This window comes from Lepeophtheirus salmonis, chromosome 5, assembly GCF_016086655.4.
Source record: "Lepeophtheirus salmonis chromosome 5, UVic_Lsal_1.4, whole genome shotgun sequence".
Lineage (NCBI taxonomy): Eukaryota > Metazoa > Arthropoda > Copepoda > Siphonostomatoida > Caligidae > Lepeophtheirus > Lepeophtheirus salmonis.
The window spans coordinates 59,125,312-59,149,769 of NC_052135.2; the positions used below are offsets into that span (position 1 = coordinate 59,125,312).

Here is a 24,458-nt window from a genome sequence, read left to right on the forward strand (position 1 = left end):
TGTCATTCTACTAATTTCTCAGTTCTTTTACCCCATTTGTAGCGGGTGCGCTTGAGCCTTCGCTTGCAGGTTTCTAGTATTATATGAATATAATTCAATAATGTCCTGAGTCTCACTCCCTCTTTTGCCTCGCACTCTTACATCCCAAAAAAAGCATAGACTGTTGCTTCTACATGCTCATATTGTTTTTTCAATGTTGCCAAATCCGTGTTGTACATTTTTATTAATTGTTTTCATATACACATAGGTATAATTAGTTATAGATTTACGTGTTAGTTCAATATCAAATTTAAAATTGATTTTTATGTCACAATTCTATTCCAAGACAAATTTAATCTAAAGACAAATAAAGGTTCGTGAATAAGCACATTTCCAATTTCTTTAAGTAGGTAATCAAAGGCACGAATAAAAACATACATTGACTACATACATAGTTTAGAATAGATTTTTATTTTCTAGAGAATTCTGGCCGTAGTGCTTTTATTTTTTCACTGAAAAAAATAAGTATTCTTCGCTAGAGTTATGGTTGAGATTCAGTTGATTTAATTACTTTTATGTCTATATATTTAATTGTTGCGGCATTACGTATGTAAATATGCTATTGCGTATTTATTTAGATCACGTTATTACTGTTATTGTATCGCACAACCTCTCCCTTGAAAAGAAAAGTGAATTGTTCAGAGCTTAAAAAGAGAAAATAGAAATTGAACCAATCAACATTCAGGACACTGCTCAGGATAAAATAACAGAGTCATTGCCATCTGACAACAAAATAAAGTATTTTTTTTTTTTTTTTGTGTAGGTGAGTGAGATAATACTGTACCATGATCAAATTAGAGGGGTCTCTTAAGATTATTTCCACAATTTTATAAGCCAAAAGTATGTTTTTACATTAATAAGGGCTTAAGGCAAAAATATGTTTAATTTTCTGTTTTTCTAATAAATTTGATTTTTTTACTTTTTTAAACATAAAAATCTGAAGATTGATTGGACGATCATTGACCCGTGAGCCAAGGGTGTAATTTGAATAAGGAGGTATATTATTGTTGCACATCTGTAGATGGGAAAAATATCTTCGTATCCTTAGATAAATCATTTGTAGATGGGACAGATGAATCACTACAGATATATGTAGTATAATTGCACCCAATTTTCTTTAAGGCAGTATTTCTACGGCCAATCTTCCTAAAATCCTTTACTTATAAAATGTGTCCTTCCCCCTTGTATAAATTTCAAACTCCACCTATGTTCGGGAGATCACATATCTTTACATTTCAGCAGGGAGCCTAGTTCACTTGTATGCCCATAAAAATGATCTTAATTAGCCTTTAAATTCTAATTCAGTTGTTTACTTTTCAAGCAAGTAAGTTTTTAAGTAGTAAGAATCTATGCATATGACTACAGGAGAATGTGCGTTTTTCACATAGCTACACCGCTTTTTGAAAAGAAAAAAATCAAAAAATCAAATTTTTATATATATTTCAAAAATCCATTGCTATTCATAAAAAATTTCAAAAAATTTTTTTTTCAAAATTCCATAGCTATTCAAGCCCTCTAACCCACCTCCTGTGGACGCCCCTGATCCACATAAGTCATTAAATTCCTACTCAATTGTGCAGTTCCAAGAAGTCAGTTTTTTTGTTTTAATTGAATGGATAAACACCTTTTTTATTGTTCATAATATATGTTTCATTTAAAAAATGGATATAACTATATAGGTATATATCAATAAATATATATAGAATATACAATATGTACTATATATTAAATAAATACGAACATAAATATTAGGAAATGATTGAGGAAGTGTATATAGCTGCAGAAATAAACAACGGTTCAAGAAGAAGGAAAATATATTATAAAAAAAAAAGTTGGTAAGTTTTCTATAAAACATTATTCTTTTTTATTTAGTATTAATTTAGAAAGCAGTGAGTGAGGAAGGACGTTCTTCTTAGTAATAGATAAGTCAAATAGTACCCTTATAGTGTAGTTGAAGAAATATATATGTGGTCCGTCAACAATAAAGCTATAATATTTTTTCTCAAAATTAAGTGTAGATTACATTTTTATTCCTATTTTAACGTAATATTGTCAATCTCTATCGACCAATTATTTTCATTAAGCCTCTAATTTCGTTGCAAATTGAACTATTCAAGTAGCAGCCAAAATTAATAGTCACAATAAAATATTTAAAAAAACGTTGGATTTATTTGTAAGGGGTCATATGGGGGTCAATATAAGTTTCTTACATCAATCAATGTTCTAAACTATAGCTAAAGCTCTTGCCTATATACCTTCATCCAACAGATTTGAATAATAATCTTAAAAATTGACTCAAAAATGTCTTTAAAATATTTGGCTGTGTGTATATTATATAAAAAATAAATTAGCTCTTTTTCTTGATTTGGGTTCAAGATTATTTTTATGTTGAGGCACCACATATGTATACTACGTATTACCAAACAGTAGTACACAAAAAGAAAAGGCTCGGATCTTTTCTCAAGATGTACACCTAGATAGAATGCCAAATGGGTCAAGATTACAATGAGTGCATCAAAGAAGATTATTGGAAGGGATATTGTGGAATATTTGCGTAATGAAGCCTTAGTGGGACGGATGAATAAGAAAAAACTTCAGACACTAGCCTCATCCATGGGCGTACTTAACCGTGTCAAAGAGGAGTTTGATAAGACACTCTCTGAGCCGGAAAGTCGATCAAAGTAAGTACACTTTAATTTACTCTGATAAGATTTATTGTTTAGAATTTAAAAGTAAATAAATAGGCGTTAAATATGGAGAATTAGACATTCTATTAAATTTATGACTCGTTAAACAAACACTTGGGTCTCTTTGTTAGACATGAAAACACCCTTGTCAAAGTTGTAAGTACTTATGCATGGGAACATACATATCTTATTATTTCCATTTAGTGGCGGTCAGGAATGGGGAGAGCAGAGAAGTTATGGCAAACCCTGAGACTAAAACTTGAATACATTGATTTTTAACATTAATGGCCGCGATATTTACCCAAAGCTCCTTCTGCGAAAGTTGAGACTGGCCACCACTAACTTCATCCATCTATTCTTCCTATGTCAGAGGTGGCGACACGGACTGAAGACTTGTAACTCGACTTTATCACACAAACAAAGATCAAGACTTGACTTGGACTACTCCAAAGCTAAGACTCACAACTCGACTTGGCTTTAAATTCCTTTCAAATATATTTACAAAATATAAGTACTACTCATTCAAGTATCTTTTATTTGCTAAGGATTTGAACTGGACTCGATGAAACTATTTATTGATTGGTACTTGTAAACAAAGACTTGAGACTTGGCTGGGACTTGAACTAGTAAGACTTTTCCCCCCACCTCTGATTACATATGTATATACGCATTCATGGTATATGAATGGACCGTCCCAGAAGTACAGGGCCCGACAAAGAAAACACGCTTTTTTTTTTTTTTTGGGGGGGAGATAAAAAAGATCAGCATAATCTTTTTTTAAACTCTATACACTTATTTTTTCCTTGTTACTCGAAAACTTCATTAACTACTCAATAGAAATTTCTTCACAATACTGTTTTTGCTCGAGAGTGAGCAAACACAGTACCCTTCTTGCACACAGCTTTCCCATGCCCAATTTTTCAGAAAAATTGCGTAGTACCGCACTTTTTGAAATTCCTACAATGTCTGCTAGCTAGTGCACTTTTAGTGGACGATCGACCATTGTGGATTTTGTAACAATTTGACCACTGCGATGCTCGCCTTACCAGTTCGTACGCGTTCGTTTAAACTCCTCAGCTAGCCAAATTTTTACATTTGTAAACGAAGGAGCACATCCCCCAGAGTAGAAGCCAACTCAGTTTTTATATCAGTTGGGATAAAGCCCTTCAAATAGAAGTACCGGGTGTAGGAAAAGTAATGAGACCTTCTAAAAATACAGTTTTGAATTAGTGTTGTTGATTAAATCTTAAAGTTCCAACTATTTTTGAATAGACTAGATTCTAAGGCTTTGATTTATGTACATGTTGTAAATAAAAATGATGTATATATCATGATGGACGCAAGGAGAACCATTATGGCAATTTAATCCACAGTAGGAGGACCATCTTGGACATCGTGAAGGCCTGAAACTGTCCCGTCAGAAATCGCTATCGTTTGGCTGATGGGCACAACATTAAAGATAACTCCAAGGGATAAAGACCCGCCAAAGTGAAGCTTGAAGACATCATGATGGCTTTGAAGGTCAATCCAACGATGAAAATGTTAGAGTACACCAAGAAAAAGAAGGTACATCGATCTACTAAGGGCAAGGCCATCTGAAAGCCTGGAGGAAATCGCTTACAAGAATTGAGAGGCCACTCCTGTATCAAGATCAAAAAGAACTCAGTCTTTAGAAATGTATACAACTCACGAATGATCTGAATCACAACAGCAACTGGGTAATTTTTTTCTCTGATGAAACAAGTCTACAACAAGCAAAATGCATTGGATGACAACAACATTAGGACAGTCACCAAGACGAAACATCTGGCCTCTATGATGATGTTGAGGGTTGTGGCATTACCTGGATAAAAAATGCCTCCAATTTGGTTTGCTGTTGGATACCGGTTACCTGCAGCCGACTACTTGGGGATGTTCACAGAATATGTGGTCCCATAGATCACCAATACCATGAAGAAGTTCAACAAGGCAACAGTCGTATTTCAGCAGACGGGACTCTGACCCATACTGCTAGTATTGTACAAGAGGGGATAGGTAGCAATATGATCTTCTGGTACAAGAACCTTTGGTCCCCTCAGAACCCAGATTTAAATTAACTGGATTACTCTATATGGCGGCAAATTGAAAATAAGGCCTGCAAAGTCCACCAACCGAATATTTATTCCCTGAAAGCCTCTGTTAACTAGCATTGGAGGATCATGGAAAAGGACTAGGTTGTCAATATGTGCAAGGGGTTCCGGAGGCGGTTAGAAGCCGTCATTGAGGCTGATGATGGCCAGATTCATAATTAATATGCATTGTTATAATAAAAAATATTATAAGATAAAATTTTCTATGTACAACATCATCCTGATCAATTATGAGTATTCAAATGACTACTTAGAGGCAGGTCTCAGTATTTTTTCTACATCCGATATTGTATCAGCTAACGATGACCAATTTTCTCCATTTTCAGAGAATCACTGACAGCGTTCATTATTAATGACTACCAGAAAAATACTAAACAACGTGGCGCCTTCAAATATAAAACTTATGTTTTATAGATTGTATACCTTCTAATACAGTGATTCTTTTAAAACAACTACCACCAGCTTTTTCTCAGGCCGGGTAATTCTGGGACCGCCCTCATAACAGAATTGAAGTCAAGGCAATCTCATGAAGAGATTTGTACAAACACAGCAAGCAGAAGAATTATACGTATTTATGTTATATTATTTGGAATTACATACAGGGACATTTTTTCATGACCATATTAGAAAAATAACAATAAAAGGTAAAAATGTTTGACAGGTTACTTCTATAATTTTTTTTATTGAACGATAAATGACATTTAGTTTTTTTTTTCCATATAGTTTCTTTCTTTTTTTATTAATATTTATATATAATATTTTTATTCTCCTTTTTCAAGACATAAAAAAATTGTATAAATTGCCGCCAATTTTCTATTTATTAAACAAAAGAAGCGACCTTTCTTTATTGATATATCTAGAATTGTAAAAAATATGACCTGCCACTATGTAATAATAAAAGGAGCAGAAAATTAACAAGGTAATTTGAAGAATATCCGGAGGGGAGAGCAGCTTACCAGCCATGACGTTTTATAAAATTAGTTATGAGTAGCTATTAAAAGGCAAAGAAATAAACCCAAATATTACTCCCTATCCTTCAAACATGATATAGGTAGGAATTCCACCGATGTCAATCCTAAATTTTACTCCCTCCCCAAAAAAGATTTACACTTATAACTCCTGCAAAGATCCTTAGTATTACTCTCAATTATTCATGAGCGTGCACACTTTATACTTGGATGTAATCTCCAAGAACAGCTTAAGATTGATTACTGTTCAGGTTGCAATTCCAAAAGAGTTGCACTTATTTAAGTCATTTTTTAACAGATATATTTATAGATATAGATTTACAGGGTAGATCCTATCTAGCGGTACACATTTTATTATTTTCAATCCGGAATCGCATTGGTACCAAATCACCGAGGAGGACAACATTACATCTTATTTCTGAACAGAGCAAGCAAGCAAGAGATGAAAAGATTCAAAATTTTCTCAAGGGCGACAAAAAATCAGGCAAAGTTTTGCTCTTTTTTGATGAAAAAAAAATTCAGTCTTGATGCCACTGTGAATAAGCAGAACAGCCACTACATCACAATCAAACATCCACACAATGTCTCACCTTCATTGAGGATGTCTTCAGACCCAGAAATCATCGTCTTGAGCGTTGTGGCCAGCACAGTCAAAGTTGGCCTCCCATTTTTTGGAGAGCAAGGAGTTGCTCAATGAACTTTTGGATTACAAAGTGCTAGCTTGAGGCAGAAAAAAGTTTATGGACAAAGTCATCGTTCAGACTTTCCTGAGGCCCTTCTCTCCAGAGGCAAACTCCTTGGACTACTCAATCCAGGTGCGTCTGGGTAGAGGGTGTGTGCTACTCCTCACAGGAGTTTCCAGTCTTTAGGCTTTCATTTGGAGGCAAAATCAAGGTCTACCTAGGATTTATTGAAGCAACTATTAGAGCTGAATGCTCACATATTGCATAAATATTGTGTCAAGTACTATTTTAAGATGATTTTGTTAAATAAATGTCATCATAAAACATCCTCTTTGAACTTTACTCTTCAAAATTGAAAATAATAAAATTTGTAGCACTAGATAAGATCCACCCTGTATAAGTCAATATTCATTAGTTAATATCTACCAACTTTTGTTGCTCGATACCAGTTTAATATTTTGATACATTCTTTTTATACAAAATAAAAATTCCCGTTAAAGCAATTTGATATACAATTGCAAAAACGCAGGATTTTTGGTTGGATGAGGCATAGCTCAGAAATTTGATGATGTTTTAATAATAAAGAACCTTTTTTTGGACACTTTCTTGAAAGTCACCATACCGAATGAGATTTTGCCAAACCAACACTATACTGAATGACCACTTTGCCGGAAAAAATAAGAAATATATTTGATGATGATAATATTTAATTTTGATTCCCATTCATATTATAACAATTTAAAAAAATAAATTTTTAATTAATTACCAATCACAAATTGTATTCATTAATTAATAATTAAGTGATTCATTTCATTATGAAAATGCTTGAATGGAACCGCTATTAGAACCCTTGCCAGGGGCGTCCCCAGGGAATGGGCTGGAGAGGTTGTAGCCCTTCCCAAATTAAGTCTTTTCACTAGAAAATTTAATATTTGAAATTCAATTTAATTTTTAATTTTTTTTTTTCCAAAAAATTTAGTTTTATGTGGACTGATTTGATTTTTTGTGAACAGCTCTGGATTTTTGAAATATTTTTCTAAAATAATTAATTTTATGAGCACAACTATGGATTTTTAAATTTAAAAAAATAATTTAATGTGAATAGCTATGGATTTTTGAAATTTTGTTCAAATGTTTAAAATTTAATTTTTGATTTTTTTTTCTATAAAATTTAATTTTAGTAAACATTGGTGGATTTTGAAATTTTTTGAGAATTGCCTTGGATTTTTAAGATTTTTTTACAAAAAATTTAATATTATTAACTTTTTTTTCAAAAAGTTTAATTTTTTGTAAACGGCTTTGGATTTTTGATTTTTTTTTCAAAAAATTTAATATATAAATTCAATTTTTTTATCAAAATTTCCATTTTTTTAGCAAATTTTTTATATGTCAATGTATCCGTTGGGGAAAGAGATTTTCGGCAAAGTGTCGTAGAACCAATATTTTTCTTCTTTCTTATTTATTCAAAAGGTCAATTTTTTATGACATAGTGGAGCTGCAAGTACCTGTTCCAATATCAAGATATTATAACACCGCTTGAAGTGATTCAGCACCCGGTGCCACTATATTATTGGCATACAGAACATCATTTGTACCAACTAAAGTAGGATAATTTGTTTATTTATCAAAAAGACAATGTCACAACGTTGAGTATCATGCAGTGCACTACTAATTTTTGATACGTCAATAATGCGTAATGGTCAAACAAACGTTCTATTCATAAACAATAGTTCAAAAGTACCAAACAATAGGGTCTAGATCAGTGGTTCTCAAATGGGGATACACGTATCTCTTGGAGTACTTGGAGCCACTCCAGGGAGTACTAGAGATTTTAAAATTTTTATACAAGTTATATAAATGATTTGTACTGGTTATAAGGGACTTGGCTAAAAAATATTTTATAAGTACTACACCACTGGAAAAAGGTTGAGAATCCCTGGTCTAGATAATTATATAAATTCTTAAACATATAATGTGTATATAGATTTCCCCTGGTGGATATCCAATCCATCATGAAACAATAAGACAATATATATATAATTAATTTGATAAAAAGAAAAGGGAGGGAAAAAAGAATGGCTTGAAAAGACCCTCGTATAATGCAGTAGTCCCCAACGACTGTTTAGTGAGCCATTAGTAAAGATGTTTTTTTTTTTTTTTTTGTTTTTTTGTAATAGTGCAAGGAGAAGGCGGTCCATATCGTACTACTAAATTAAGACATTTGTTAATATTTGCTGCATGTTCTACCATTTGGGGGGAGAAAATGAAAGATTAAAGAGGAGCACCATTTACATTTAAAATAGCATTAGTGCAGGGAATATATTGTAATTATGTTTAACTTCTTGCATATTTATTTCATTGTACATTTTTAAATCAATTTACACCCAAAATAGGCGAGAATTCTTCTTTTCACACCCCCACGATCCTTAAATAATTAACAAAATAAAAAAGGAGTACACTTGCAACAGCTGTTTTTCCTCTTCTACTCAGTAAACTTGTTTTTTCTTTACACAGGTCCCTTCTCGACCCATTCCCATGTAGATTTTTAAAACTTTAATTACCTTTTTTTTAATATGAAGAACCATTTTTGTTTATGGACTTGACCATTTTTATTTATAAAGCACAATTTTTAATTATAAATATATAATGAAAACTTGATGTTCATAACATTAATCAAGGCTAGTTTAAAATACAAAAAGTTTGGTATTACACCTTTCTAATCTTCTAAATTAAGGAAGCAAAATTATATGAATGGATAATTGGATGAATGCCGTAAATTCATATTTTATCTAGGAAATAACAATTTAGTAACGAGTATGGGTGACTAATACTTAGTGCGTCATGTTAAATAAAAAATATTCAAAAAAGAATATACTAATATATATCAATAATTAGTAATATGTATCATATATCTATATTGGAAATAAGTAATTTTTGAGAATAGATACTTATATACAGGCAACACTTTAAAGAGTGATCCCTAATGTATATCATCTATAATAATAAAGTATTATATAGAAAGAGCACTGTATAAAATGAATAGAATCTTGTAGGCGTTCAGTTCAACTCGTATTAAAAAGAAAAAAAAAGGAATGTGACTTAACATGAGGTTTAGCAACAAGCTTATCAAATCATATTCCAAGCATTTGTGTGTCTCTGGAACCACTCTGTACATCATCTGCAAGTCCGAAACGTTGGAGAGGAAGAAAGGTTCTGTTAAAATGGCAAAAGAAGTTACAGAAAACAGCACAGGCAAATCCCCTCAAGTCCATGAGGGGTCATGCAAAGAGATCTCGAGGTTTCACACTGGACTGTCCAGAAAGCTATCAAAAAAGTGGGGGAAAATATCGTTGTGAGGGGGGGAGAGGTCTTTTTGACACCAAAGATTAGGGAAACCCATCTCCTCCGTTGCAAGACTCATTTGAATACGTATTGAATGAGTATTTGAGGTTCTTTTGACACTTTTGGCCCCCTACAGCCTTATTTCTTACCCTCTCGACTACACCATTTTTGTTACATGTTGTAGGGAAGGAATGGCAGAGGACTATATCCAGACCTTCACCCACCGCGTGGAACCCATCAATGCAGCTAAGGGCGGCTACATTAATAGAGTTCAGACACACATATATTTAATCTATTAATTTTGTTGAAGTTATATTCTTAATTAATAAAGTATATCTTGTTGAAGTTGAAGTGTTCAGATGTTAATGTACCACTCAGTAATCTTTCTCTATGTATATAGTTTGTGTTTGTCCTTTATGCACTCCCACAACTTTGAACCTAGAAAGGTGAAATTTTGTGTGGATGGCTCTTTTAAACCTGGCCATGGTAAGACGGGGATTACAATTTTTTTTTTTTTTTTTTTTTTTTTTTTTTTTTTTGGGGGGTATATAAGGGGGCTCATTCTATACCCAAAACACAAAAATCGGGTTTTTTTTAGGCTCAAGAAGAAAAAGTAGGGGGTTGAGTTATAAATCAAAAAGTCATTCGTGTCTTTAAAAAACAACTCTACGATTCATTACGTTTTCTAAATTTATTGGTATCAAAAAAGTTATAGGAAAGTTATAGACAAAAATAAAAAAATCGGTGAAAATTGCAATTTTTATCTTTTCAGGAGCAAAAAAATGAACTGACATATTAATTCGACACATAAAAATTGATATTTAACTAAATCATTCTGAATAATGTTTCTGTTTGTTTCATTTTTTGGATCTTTTTTTACATCAAACGTCAATTTTCAATTTTTCAGAAGAAATGCCACAAAACGATGCATTTTTAACATAAAATGTTAGACTTTAACATTAAATTACATTATTTCTAATTTCTAGCACATTTTATTAAATAATTTTTGCATTATTTGGTAAAATGAACCAGTTTTCGAGGGTTATTTTTTCAAGAACATTATTCTCCATAGCTTTTTTGTTTTTACAAGTAGGAAAAAATGTTGGTAGGTTTGTGTTTCTCTTTACAACGTCCATAAGTTTTATTAACTAATTGACAATTTTGGACAAAAATATAAATGGACTTCTCATCTGAACAATTTTTTTATGCATATATGTTGGTATGTTATTTGAAATTTATAACACAAGTATAATATTATTATTATTTTAAATTCATATAAATAGTAATAAGGTTACAAGAGCCAATATTTGAAGTATTAGGGGGGTGGGGGGTACTATTATGAGACTTTTTGAATTACCTTACTTAACTGGATTGATATTGTGGGATTAGAATATGTAGTATAAAATATAGTCAATTTCCCGTCCATTGTTTTTTTCATAGCAAGATAATTACAATTATCAGGATCTTTCTTTAAACCAACGAACCATTGATATTATAATTATTAGTATAATAGAATAATTCTGTATATAAAATTATTTTCTCAATAATTGGTCAATTATTTTGACAATTGTCAATGTGATGTACCGCTCCCTCCTTGGACGAGCAACACCGGTAGTTACATATATTAAAGACTTTAAAAAAATACAGTATCCAGAAAAAACAATTTTTTCTAGATGTTGTATTTTTCGATATATTTCGAATGTAGGCCGTAAGGCCGTCAACACAAGTGCCCTCTGTTTCTAAAACCTATTATCCACATCTTTTTCAGTTTATTTATTCATCCTCGTCAGAGTTTCCTCTACATTGGAAACAATTTTTCTATTTTGATTAATATTTTCCCAGTATTAATAACGTTTGAAAAATAGAGTTTTAAACATTTGCTGTTTTCCAGATTTGCTTGCTTTGATAAATTATTATTTAGCTCTATCGTTAAGCAAACAAAGTAAGTTGACTCAATCCTCACTAATTAGCTACTCTGTTAATCTAAATAGCTTTTACAAACACCAAAAAAAAGGAGTTTATTCACATGTATATAATAGGCTTTACTAACAGAGGGCACTTGTGTCGATGGGCCTACATTCGAAATATATCACATCTAGAAAAAAATTACTTTATCTAAACAGATACAATGAATGCTGTTCGGCATTTATTATGAAACCGGTGCACGCCATAAAAAAGGTTGGGGACCCCTGGTCTAAAGCTTAATCATAACACCTTGTAATATGTAAATATGATTTTTTAATGAAAAATACATACTTCATTTAATATACACATAATATATATGTAAGCCTAAGTATGTAGTTATGTCTTCCTTTCTATTCTAACATTGTTATTATTATTATTCTCCAAAATAAATTAAGAACATAATATCATGCAACAAAACAAAACATTTATTTGACTTAATGAAATCCAAGGGGTACAGGAGTGAGTAATCGAGTGAATAAATCAGACCATAGAGAAATAAATATAATAGATTGAGGGAACAAGATGCGCAATAATTGAACATAAGTATCCGCTGACAAAAGGGGTAAACTATAACGTCACATTATTTTTGCTTTTTTTTTCATAAAGAACTGGAAATTCCAACTAGAGAAATGGTATTCAACTCTAATAGATTTCCATGGGTAATAAATAGTACACCAATCAACTTATTTATTTTAGATGACGTTGAAATTATTACGCTAGGTAATTTTACCTTAAATTATTTTGGCTCTGGAGATTTTGCCTTTAATCATTTTGCCGTACACTATTTTGCTTCTGGACATTTTGCCTCGAAGATATTTCACCTTAATATATAAATTAATTAGAGTTATAGGTTTTTATTTTTTTGGTTAAAATCGATGTTCCTTTGGAATTTTTTAATCAAAATATGTCATGTATATTGCTATCAAACGTAATAAATGTTTGCTTACTGTTGGGAAAATGATGGAGTCATGCCCCAAAATTTCAATGCATACATTAACAGAATCTCACTTTGTATTGAATTCGATTGATCATTTATTGTCTACACTATAGAAATAAGATTTTATAACGATGTAATAACATATTTTTAGTATTTATTAGCGTCTGATATATATAGTAAAACTAGATATAAGTGGGTTATATTTTTGATGAAGAGTAAGATTTGAGTCCTTTTATTTGTTGGTTCATTTTTGATATCCAATAGTTCATGTTTTCCCTTAATACTAATGAAAAAAGTTTTTGCATTGTAATATAACTTGGTTGTTTAAACCCCCCAAAATAACCCACATGAACCATGCTTTCTTCACGTGAAAACGCTTTACACCAGAGATTAAATATTATATAGAATCACCTTGACCCACGGGTTTAATTCGTGGCTGGACCGGAGTTTGTAAATCAAAGAAATTTATTCTAAGTGAAATAACTTTTAAAAAAATTAAGCTTGAAGTGGCTCTCACGTTCAATAGCCAACTATCCACCAGGTCGTATTTTAATAAAAATTTGTATGCTGTGGCACTCATATCCCAAAGTATTACTGTATCTTTGTTTCTACCCTTCTGCACAGCTGAAGTTCATTGCTGTGACTGAAGATTTTAATATACAAAAGCCTTATTTGCTCGAACTGCCCATATAAATACCTTTGTCGTTTCTATGTGTTTATTTTGCTATTATATAAATCTGACTTATACGTCATAATCCCTTCTTTTTCTTCTCTTTTACAGCTTCTTGATGAACATACTGGATGAATGGAGTACATCTGGTACACTAAAAAAGTAATAATGGTGAAGAACTCCTCTCTGTTTTGGAGTCTTCGAATATGAATCTTCAAGCAAAGGCTGTTAAGGAATTGATGAAGAATTCAGGGGGCGGTAATGTCACTACTAGTTACTAATACTCACTTCATGATATTATGTACAAGTGTTGGATTCGACTAATAAATATCGAGTTCGAATCATTCAGTCATGTCGAGTTCGAATAAACGCATCTGTCAATGAAAAATACTTTTTCATCAAATTGATTCAATCCAATTTCAACAATTTGGCATGAGTGTTGTTTACTTATCTTTGTTTGTTGTACAAAGCAGTAGGGAGTGGCGCTGTCTTGCGGCAAAATAATACAACTATCTTAATGATAATATTATTTAATTAAAGTATAGGAGTATATTACTCACAAGGAGGGCTCTGTGAAAATTCCCTTCAGTGTGTGCCATTTTTTTAACAACAAGCTACAGAGTGTTCCACCATCTAGTGCAGGGATGGGCAACTTCTATGATAAAGAGGACCCAATTTTTGTCAGCACTATCATTGGAGGGCCACATAACCTTCTTTAATATTTATTGATCTATTTGCGGGCTGCACTGAGTGAGAACGAGGACGGTTATTTTGATGTTTCTAGTAAATTAACTTATAGTCGAATAATCTGAGTTTAGATCATGCGATTTTATTGTAGTTTTTCAAATACTATTTCCAAGGACAAGTCCGAGTAATTATGAGAAAATTGTTGACTTTAATAGTTAGTCCAAGTTTTTTTAGTTGGAGTAACACTGGAATCATATATCGGTATGAAACCGCTATGATTTGTAATGGACTGAACTAATTTGGTCCTTTAAAGAAGTTTGGTCTCGATTGGTCTGAAATAAAAAATTCGGTCAGGATCGTTTTTTAATCAGATTAGTCTGATTTAAAATTCGGTCTAAACAATTATATAGATAAATTGTCGATAACATCATGTGTATTTCAAAATTATGAACATTGACCTATAATGACGTTACAATGAAGTTAAATGTGTTAAATTCATGTTGGTACCACGCATAAATCAGGATAAAATAGAAAAACTGTGTGTAGAAATCGATTTACGATTTAAAAGCGATTAAATTCGGGTCTACAGTCTTAGATCACATTCTGTATTAAAATATCGATCCAAATCTGTTGAGAACAAATTCACCTCAGACCGATCCGAAAAAACCATTCGAACATGGAAACTAATAGTTATGAACATCTCAGCCGCATGAATATTTCGAGTTTTGATTATTCGTATTAGTATACTTTTCAAATAATATATATATATATTTTTTTTTTTGGGGGGGGTAAAAAGTAATTATGAGAGAACTGTAATACTTGAATGCAGACCGCTATGAGACTGTTATGATATTATGCTGAATTAATGAGTTCGGTCCACTGAACAAGTTTGGTCTTGATTGGTCTCAAAGAAAAATTTGGTCCGGATCGGCCTTACAAAAAAACCAAGTTTTTATGTAAAACTTGGTCTAAACTTATTCTATTGATAAATTGTTGATGACGTCAGTTATGAACATTGACCTACAATAACGGTATAAGAGTTTAAATGTGTTGCATACATCATATTTATTCAACTCCTAAATCAGAAGTGAGGATAAAATCGATCCATAATTTCAAAACGATTAGATTTCGGTCTACTGTCTGAGATTGCAGCCTGAACCTAAATATCAGTCCAAATCTTTCTAGAAAAAAATCACTTAAGACCGAACCCGAAAAAAAATTGGGTCGTAGACCGAGCCCCAACACTAATAGTTATAAATATCTCAGCTGCATCGTCAGAACCAATTTTATTTCTAATTTTTATATATAATTTTGATTTTTCGATTAAAATTAATATATATTTCAATATTTCCAGATAATTGAAGATTTTCAAATATTATTTCGGGAGTGAGTTGTAATAATTATCAGAAAATTGTTGGATTTAATAGTAAATTCGATTTGTTTGTTGTTTTTTTTTCAATTTCAAGTTATACTCGAATCCAACACTAACTCACTAACATTCGTTTTGATTAAGTGTGTCCATTAAGTCATTTTCTTTCTATATAATATATTATGATAATGATATTAATGTATATAAATACATTTATAACCTTGGATTTGCCAAGGATCAAAGACAATGCGACAAAATAACAATACAATTGACAGTATGATATATATATATACCGTAGTGTCTATGTAAGTCAAGAGGTAGGGAGAGGGAGAACTATATAGAAAGGGTCCAGAGTTAGAGGGGTTTTCTTATTTACTTATTTTCTTTGGAAGTTTCGCTATGTTCATCTCTCAATTGGAAAACCATGGTTGATAAAGTAATCAACCCTAATGATTAACTATTAACATTATATTAGAGTGACCAACCGTCCTTTTTTTAACGAACATTCGGGGGGACACTTTCCCCTCATGAAGTATTAGGGTCAGAAAATAAGAAATGTTATTTGGGAATTTTGGATTTACAGAGTGACTTTACAAAAATAGAAATGGAAGGCTTATTGAAAAAATGAAAGGATCGTTTTTTCAATAAGGCTTGACCTTATTGATTAAAGGGGGCATATCTTTATTTTAAAATAAAATAAGTCATCTATAATTAGTAATTAATGCAGTCTATTAGAGAGTGTATAGCCCACATATTCGGGAAGTCCCCCAAAAATACCATAATAAATGGTATTTTATACCTTTAAAATCGTTACGGATCAGATAAAGTAATCTCTTTGTTGGATATATATAGGTATACAATAATTTTTGTTTTAATTAGAGTAGTATAAGTAGTAGGGTGGGTCTTTTGGAGGAGGTTTGATCAATTTTTTCGAATTTAGAAAGCAGATTATCGGATAAGTTGAGTATTAGTATATAAATATTTTTTTGTAAAAATGAGTTGGAGTGAGTAGACTTCAGAAGTTATCTCAGTCCACGAATGTGGTCTGAAAAGTTTACGAGCTCAGCGTGAAAATGGCAACACTTGTAAATATAAGCCAGTCACATCTATCTAGCATCTGTTGACTGTTATTCACTAAAGTTTTAGCCATTTTGGACCTCTTTTATGTAACAGTCGTTTGAGTGAGTGGATTTGAGTGTTTTAGAAAACAAATCTGAGTTTTTAGTTTTGAGCATAGTATCCTTATAACTTTGTACACTTTTTGCAGCAAAGTTACAGGTAGGACCCGTTACACAGATGGGAGCATCGCTTGAGGAATTGTACAGGGACATTTTTTTTTTTTTTTAAGTTACCAAATTTGAACTAATAACTTGGTTATTTTTAAGAAAAGATATATTTCAAAACCAAAAAAAATTTGACACGACAATTACTTTTGTACTAATTTCCACCAATAAATAAATTTTTAAAGATGGACGTAATTAATAATACAGCTAATGAAAAATAGATTATTATTTTCCATAAATTTGACAACAATCTTTAGTATGTGTGTGAATTTTTCGGGTTACACCCAGTATGTATCCATGATACTTACTTGTTAGACTTGTTTGTAGTGAAAAAATTACCTTTAAAAATTAGAAAAGAAAATAGGGTGTTTGCGTGTGCTCTTTCTTCTTTTTTGTTCATAATTGAATAGGTTGTGAGAGCGTTAACATCTCCTCTAAAATAATAATTCTCGCCTATCTTTGGTGTAAATTGTTTTAAAAAGGCATGATGAAATAAATATTCATGATTTTAACTATAATTATAATATTTTCCCTAGACTTATATTATTTTAAATATTGAGAATTTTTCTCTTTATTGTGGTAACAGCGGCGTCCAAAGGATTATATATATATTTTTTTTTTGGAGGGGGCTCGGTTAGGGAATTTTTTGAAAAAAAATTAAATTATTTGGAAATAAATTCACAATTTAAATTTCAAATATTACATTTTTCAAGAAAAATTTCAAAAATCCATGGCTTCTCACAAAAAATAATTTTCAAGTATTAATTTCCTTGCAAAAAAAAAAATGAAAAAACTTGAGCTGTTTTCAAAAAGTTAAATTTCTAAAGTTTTAATTTTTCCAAAAAAAAAAATACAAATATTAAATTTTTTGGAGAGATATTTCAAAAACCAATGGCTATTGACAGAAAATCAAATTATTGGGGAAAAAATTGAAAAATTAAATTTCAAACCCTGAGACACCCCTGATTAATTAATTTTCTCTCCTTCCCCCCCCCACACACACCCAGTTCATATAACAGGCAGCTGATATTAACAAAGGTATTAATTCATTAATACAATAAGTCTCGCTCCCGCATTTTCTCGTGCTCTTACAAAGACCTTATCTCTACTAATGGGTTAAATCAGTAGTATCATTTGTATAGCTCCCGCCTTCTCCTTAAGCTCTTTGTTTCCTTACAAAAATGTTAACACTACTTATTGTTCATGGGTAGATAAAGACAATGTATAAATAATGAAGGATATACAAATTTAATCAAAATATTTTTGTAATAAGAGATGAAAGAAAAATTATGCAGATAGAATTGCGGATTTTTGTGTTGTTAGTCAATTACAAGCATAGGTAAACAAGTAACCTACATAGAGTAGTTTATATTTATGTATGTTACACTTTTTCAGGAAAACATACAATAAAAAGCAAGCTTTAAAAGCTTAATTACATATCTCTTAGTTATTCTTTTATTTTTAGTTTTTTTTTTCTTTCCTTCCCTTTTCACTTAGGTTCAAGGGAATTAGTCAAAGCACCCGTGCTTTTTACTCCCACAAGTCCTATTTCTATGTCGAGTATGAACGGAAATGATACAAGCTCAAAGAGTGGGATATTCGCCTTCAATGGAGGTGAAGATGAGGAACCCATTGAATTAGGCTCTGGGGAGCAGGGAATGAGAATGATGGAAAAACTATCCAGCTCCGAGGAAGATAATCCCACTACCATTGCAGAAGTAGAAGATGAGAAAGAAAATAAGAATAGCAAATCCCCAAAAAATAGGGGGAAAAGTCAATTGGGGAAAAAGTCTTTGGATCGAAAGATATCCAAAGCAAATATAACGTCCAAAACAACAAAAATAGTGAATAAAAAACGTCCAGGAACTCAATCCAAAGCACTTAAATCCGACCGCAAGCCAACACCAATGAAACCGCCTCCAATAAAAAAGGTAATCAAGAAAAAACCACCGGACAAAATTAATGAAATCCTTGAGGAGTTTGATAAGGACTATGAGGAAGAAAGCAGCTCTTATAATATTTTTAAGAACGAGCCACAGGAGAAAAAATCCATTCCTGAGTCAATCAACCCAAAGAAAAAATTAGACAAAAGACCATCAAGACTAAATATGATTAAGAACCCAAAAAAAAATTCCAATGAGAGGAAAAAACAATGCATTTTCGGAAAAACGATCCACAAAATCCACAAACAGCTTCCAGACCATTGCTTCTTCCTCCTCTTCCTCAATGTCCGCAAATACCAATAGCACATCCACAAACCCAAAATATAAAAACAGACGCATTTTCCATGTAGACTCAGATAATAGTGAACCCTCAGAACCAGATGATTATGACATCCTGGAAGAGGTTGATGAAGATCAAGGCTCATATGTATCCAGTACAAGAAGGTCTAGAGGCTATCGTGACAATAAATCTGATGACTATCAAGAAAAATCTGCAGGCCGGAAATCAAGATCATTATCTTCATTGGCTACAAGGGAGCGCTCTCCTCCAACTAATAGCTTGAAAAATCGTCGAGGCAGAACTTTGCCTCGGACCACGTCAGAGTCTCCTTTAAAACATCAACCCCCTCCAACTGATAAAATACCTGAGGAAGAGGATGCTTCGAAATTAGACAGACGGAAAAAATATGATCCAGGAATATATAATCGTCGAAGGCAGAATAAGATTTTACGTACTCGGCCATCTGAGTCAAGCTCCTTTGGTGATGGAGTTCGTTTATCAAAATATGGTACCTGGAAGGAAATTAGAAAAACTCAAAGGGAAAAAAAGCTGGAGAAAGAGGAATTAAACACTCTTAGAGAAGACATCCGGGATTCTCTCAGTTCCCTAGATTACATAACAGAAAAGGAACTCTCAGAGGGGGGAATTATACATTCAATTTACGGGAAAATCAGAAATGATTCTTTTTTAAATTCCATTTGTACTTATAACAAAGATATTTTATCCATGATTGTCTCGGTGTATACTTCATTTGGCTCAAAAATGATAATACAGACTCGAACACAAATCATGATTTGGCATATTTTGGAGAAACTTAGACGTTTTTGGATGTACACGAACCAGGCTCTTCCAACATATCAGGAAATACTTCAGGCAAGTATTTTTTAAATTAAATTAAATAATAAATTATTTAAATGGCTTTCTTTTCTGTTAGGATTCAGAGACTGTTGAATTCCTCAAAAGTATAGCATACCTCAGCTATATGGTTATGAATACCGACGCATGCATTCTAACAGGATTTTTAGAAAATGACCGGGCAAAGCATAAGCTTTATATATCCTTTCGACATCATGGAATAAAAGTAGAGAAAAAACGTCTGGACACGTTTGACATTGCAGAGTACGCAGAGGATGGGTATGGTCTCGGAGGTAGTGGAATGGAGGTCCAATTAGCAGATTGTCCCCTTGTTGAATTTTTGGCATCAATTCATTCTCACACATCCACTAAAAACGAACCTCTTTCAAAAAACAAAATTCTTGAGGGACTTCCCTTTCTCTGTGGACTAAGCTCTGAGGACGGCTCAGAAAGTCAAAAAATCGTGCGAATGTTTTTAGAAGCTCTCTCTGGAATTCCTTCTCCAAACATTCGAAAACCATCTCACTACCTGGATTCTCTGAGTCGACTTTGGGAAGAAACGCAACTCGTATTTTTAACTTGTGTCTATGAGGCTCGACTCAGAAAAATTCAAATATTCCCACCACCAGACAATTCCAAAGTGATCAATCTCGGTCTTACCAAACTGCATCAGCATGAACTAATTTGTCTCTCTTGGTATTTAGCGAATTTAGATTCAGAAACTGTGAATCTTGAGGTTTTGATGCTCCAAGATTGTGACATAGATGATGACGGCATAAAGCTTTTAGGTAAGTAAGAAATAAAGAAACTTGAAACACACACATATTGCATATCTTCAATAGACCTTATTAAAACCATTTATGTCGTCGCGATACTTCTTCAATAGATCGGATTAAGACTTATATATATGGTACTTCAACATAAAAACAATCTTGAACAAAATCAAGAAAAGATAGATCTCTAACTAATTTTTTACATCAATACATACAGCCAAATATTTATTAGGCAACCACTGCTCAATTAAAGGCATTGTATTGAATTTTGTGCAAAAGATATTACATTTTTTGAAACAAATTTCAAAAATCCACAGCTGTTCACAAAGAAATGAAATTTCAAATATTGGAAAAAAAATTGAATTCACAAAAAAATAAATGTTTTTGCTGCATAATGAATGATCAATTAAATCTAATTTCTTAATGGTGACTGATAAATTTATGGTTTTTGATCAAATATATCAATTTCTAATTTTTTATTGTGACGATAAATTTATTTTGCATTGTGTACAATTTGCAGAGCCTACAAATGATCAATAAGAATGACTGGTTGATTGTAATTTGACGATCATTCGTTGAAAAATTCAAATGTAATCTAGCTTGTTTTTGTGCTGTCGGCTTCATACCTAAGTAATATTACATAAATGTCATGTGGAGATTATGTGAATTGTTCAAATGAGTATTCTTTCATTGGCTATTTCAACTATAGTTGAAATGATGAGAATAAAATCTTTTTCTTTCTTTCTTTATTCAAATCCATTATTATTGATTGGCTTAAAATATAATTAATCCAACTTTTTCTTATAAATAAATATTTACATACAACCATGGTTTGCAAAAGTAGGCACTAACTTGTTTTCTTCTGCTTGCATTAGTCCTTAAAACGAACATTTATAGTTAATTATACTTTCTTTTTTTCTTGACTACATAAATGCATTGGTTGAGTCAAATTATTTTTCAATTTACTTGTGTACTCAAAAGTAGGAAATATTTGTCATGGTTTTTACGTATTATCAAAAATCTATTTCCTCTTTTTTTATAGCCCTTATCATTTGTTTAGAGAAAATTATTTTACCTCTTAATAAATAGGACATTGTTTTTGCCAAGGTAATTATGAGTCTTCTGTATTTTTTGCATGAAGAATGGAAGAGTTAATAGTTTTAGTTGTACAGAAAGAAATACGTGTACTGGCAATTAACAGAAAGCCACTTTCCTGAATGTCATTTTTTCAAACGAACATTGCAAATATATATATTTGATGAGGATTCATGATTCAGTTGGCTCGAACTGATATTGTAACCAAAACCTTGAATACTAGGGTTGTGTCGGTCCTGATTTAGGACTGAAGACCGCAGTACAGTACAGTCCCATCCAGCCCCATTTGTGGGTGCTTAAAAAAGGTAAAATTGATCCCTCTTGACGGGAATGAGGGTGTTTTTCCTCTTTTTAATTATTTTGTTATATAATTTAACAAAATATAACATGTTCGTATTATATTGTATTATTATGAAATAATAATATTTTTTGCTAGATAAGTGCAATAATCTGAATACATATTTCATCTATCTTATTTGGCTTAATAAAGCATGGATATTTTCATAAAAATTCCAAAGACTGATAGATAAGGACCGGTTCCAAGGACAGCATTCCAAAGAACCAGTCCTAAGGACCTATAAGACCTAAGGTCCTAAGACTGGGCCGAATAAATCCAATAATTAATTAAACAAATAAATTTGATAGAGAAAAAATGTTTAAAGAAGAGAAAAGTCAATAAATCAATTATTCAGATTCAATGAACAATGAGAATGAATCAATCGTTTATATCGAATGTGTTTGGAGCTCTTATGTATTTGATCGAGTCCTGATTGACACTCCTCTACCCCAAGGTTGTCTCTGACCTTTTAATTGTCAAGATATATTTGTCATTGGAGTAATCTAATACATAATTATAACATGAATCAACTAATATATTTATCATTATTTTCGGTTAAGTGACTTTTTGACAATAAGTTTTTCGGCAAAGTGTCCTAGAACCAAATAAATACATAGAGATGACAAAGGGATGTTGATAGGCAGTTCTGCATTTGTAAACAGTATTATGTCAGGGCGTTCGCTGGATCATATTTTGGAGGAAGGGGGGTTGGTTGTTGAAATTTTTTGTAAAAATATTAGAAAAATTATATTTTTTTGGAAAAAAATTTCAATATTTCATTTTTTTTAAATTTGTTTTAAAATACACAGCTATTCACAAAAAAAAATTAAATTTTTTGGAAAAAAATATCAAAAAAATACAGCTGTTCACATAAAATTAATTTTTACGAAAAAAATTTCAAATCTTAAATTTTCTAGTAAAAAGAAAAAATTCCTTAATTTGGAGGTGGGGCTTCAGTTCCTCCAGCCCCCACCCTGCGGACGTATGTAGATTAAAATTTTAAGTCTGCAAAATGAACATCCGCATTGACAATGGGTAGAAACAAAGATACAATAATTACCTTGAAATACGAGTACCTTGTCAAATATTAATGTCAAAAAAAAACAAAATACTATCACGTCATATTATACCCCTTTTGTCAGCTGATACCTGTACTCAATCAAGTCGCCTCTATGTATGTCTTTCTCTATGGTTTTAACATTAAAATATAAATAATTATTATTATAATCATGTTAAAAAACCTTGAGTCATCATTCATAATATTTCCATATCTATTTGTCCTTCAAATCATTATAATCAAATCACATTCAAAATCTCTTTTTAGGTAAATGTATTTTTCAAAAACCTAAAAAGCTATTACTAACGGGGAATCAACTCTCAATGGATGGCTTGCATTCATGTTTTAAAATGTGGAAACAAAACGACAAATGCTACCTTCGCTCACTCGACATGAGCAACTGTTCCCTTGACGATGAATGTCTCTCCAAATTGACACCAATTCTTTCCAGCCTTGAAGAAATATATCTCAATGATAACTATTTTACTTGGTATGGCGTTCGTAAAATCTCCACTACCCGACGAAAAACAAAGAGACTAAAAAAAATAGAATTGGGGCGTTGCAATATCAATGACCATGCCTTTTATGAACTAATACCTCTCATTCTTCGAACTGAAGTTGTCATCTTAGATGGCAATGATCTGTACCCCTTAGAGTTAAGGATATTTGCTCGGCATCTCAAAGAAAAAGCTGGTGAAGGGAGTAACGCAATGAAATTAAAAACATTAGTCCTCTCAAATTGCAATCTTCTGGACGATTGCTTATTTGAACTATCTAGATGTATAACCTATGTTCCTAACGTAGATCTTCGCAATAACAAGTTCACCATAGAGGGTCTGAGAACCCTTGCAAAGTTTTGTCGTAAGAGAGACATGGGAGAACTCAAGGCCATAAATCTTCGCGGATGTGGAATAACAAGTGATGAGGTGGGAGAGCTTTCAGATGTACTCGTAAAATTTGAAACACTCAACCTCGCTGGAAATAATTTAAAAGGAAAGACGGGGATTGAAGAGTTTTGTCAGGCTCTCTCATCCCAAGAAGTCAAACTTAAATTCATCGATCTACGTCATTGTCGACTTCATGAGCATTCGCAAAAACTCATACAGGATACCTGTAGAAAATTGAAGATTGACCACAAGATTTTTTAAGTTGTAACGCATCATTCTACTCGTATTAATTTATTTATTTAATGACTCGATATTCGTAAGTAAATGCATTCCTTTATTATTTGATAATTAATTAATTAGTTAATTATTTTTAATAAATCTTTGTAATGGAAAGTGAAAATATACAATTAAATACATATTTAAAAGTATGTATACAGTTACAAATTATAAATAATTCGTCCATTAATCATTA

At 31.9% G+C, this 24,458-nt stretch overlaps 2 protein-coding genes across 2 annotated transcripts in view; one reads left to right on the top strand and one right to left on the bottom strand.

Annotated features, from left to right (window-relative positions):
• Positions 1 to 24,458, bottom strand: part of LOC121117781 (SET domain-containing protein SmydA-8) — a 48,001-nt gene that overhangs the window by 22,936 nt on the left and 607 nt on the right. The window lies entirely within an intron of this gene.
• On the top strand, positions 1,910 to 24,437 carry LOC121117780 (uncharacterized). The gene is made up of 6 exons (XM_040712273.2): positions 1,910 to 1,986; positions 2,467 to 2,720; positions 13,532 to 13,678; positions 18,257 to 19,855; positions 19,917 to 20,625; positions 23,367 to 24,437. The coding sequence occupies exons 4-6, from the start codon at positions 18,896 to 18,898 to the stop codon at positions 24,245 to 24,247; spliced, it is 2,550 nt and encodes an 849-aa protein (XP_040568207.1). The 5' UTR covers positions 1,910 to 1,986; positions 2,467 to 2,720; positions 13,532 to 13,678; positions 18,257 to 18,895; the 3' UTR covers positions 24,248 to 24,437.

What these genes read in the sequence shown, in the direction of transcription:
- LOC121117780 (XM_040712273.2), top strand. Translation starts at nt 18,896, where the DNA reads ATGAGAGGAAAAAACAATGCATTTTCGGAAAAACGATCCACAAAATCC. An exon ending in CATATCAGGAAATACTTCAG is followed by an intron (nt 19,856 to 19,916) that starts GCAAGTATTTTT and finishes CTTTTCTGTTAG; the next exon opens with GATTCAGAGACTGTTGAATT. An exon ending in TGACGGCATAAAGCTTTTAG is followed by an intron (nt 20,626 to 23,366) that starts GTAAGTAAGAAA and finishes ATCTCTTTTTAG; the next exon opens with GTAAATGTATTTTTCAAAAA.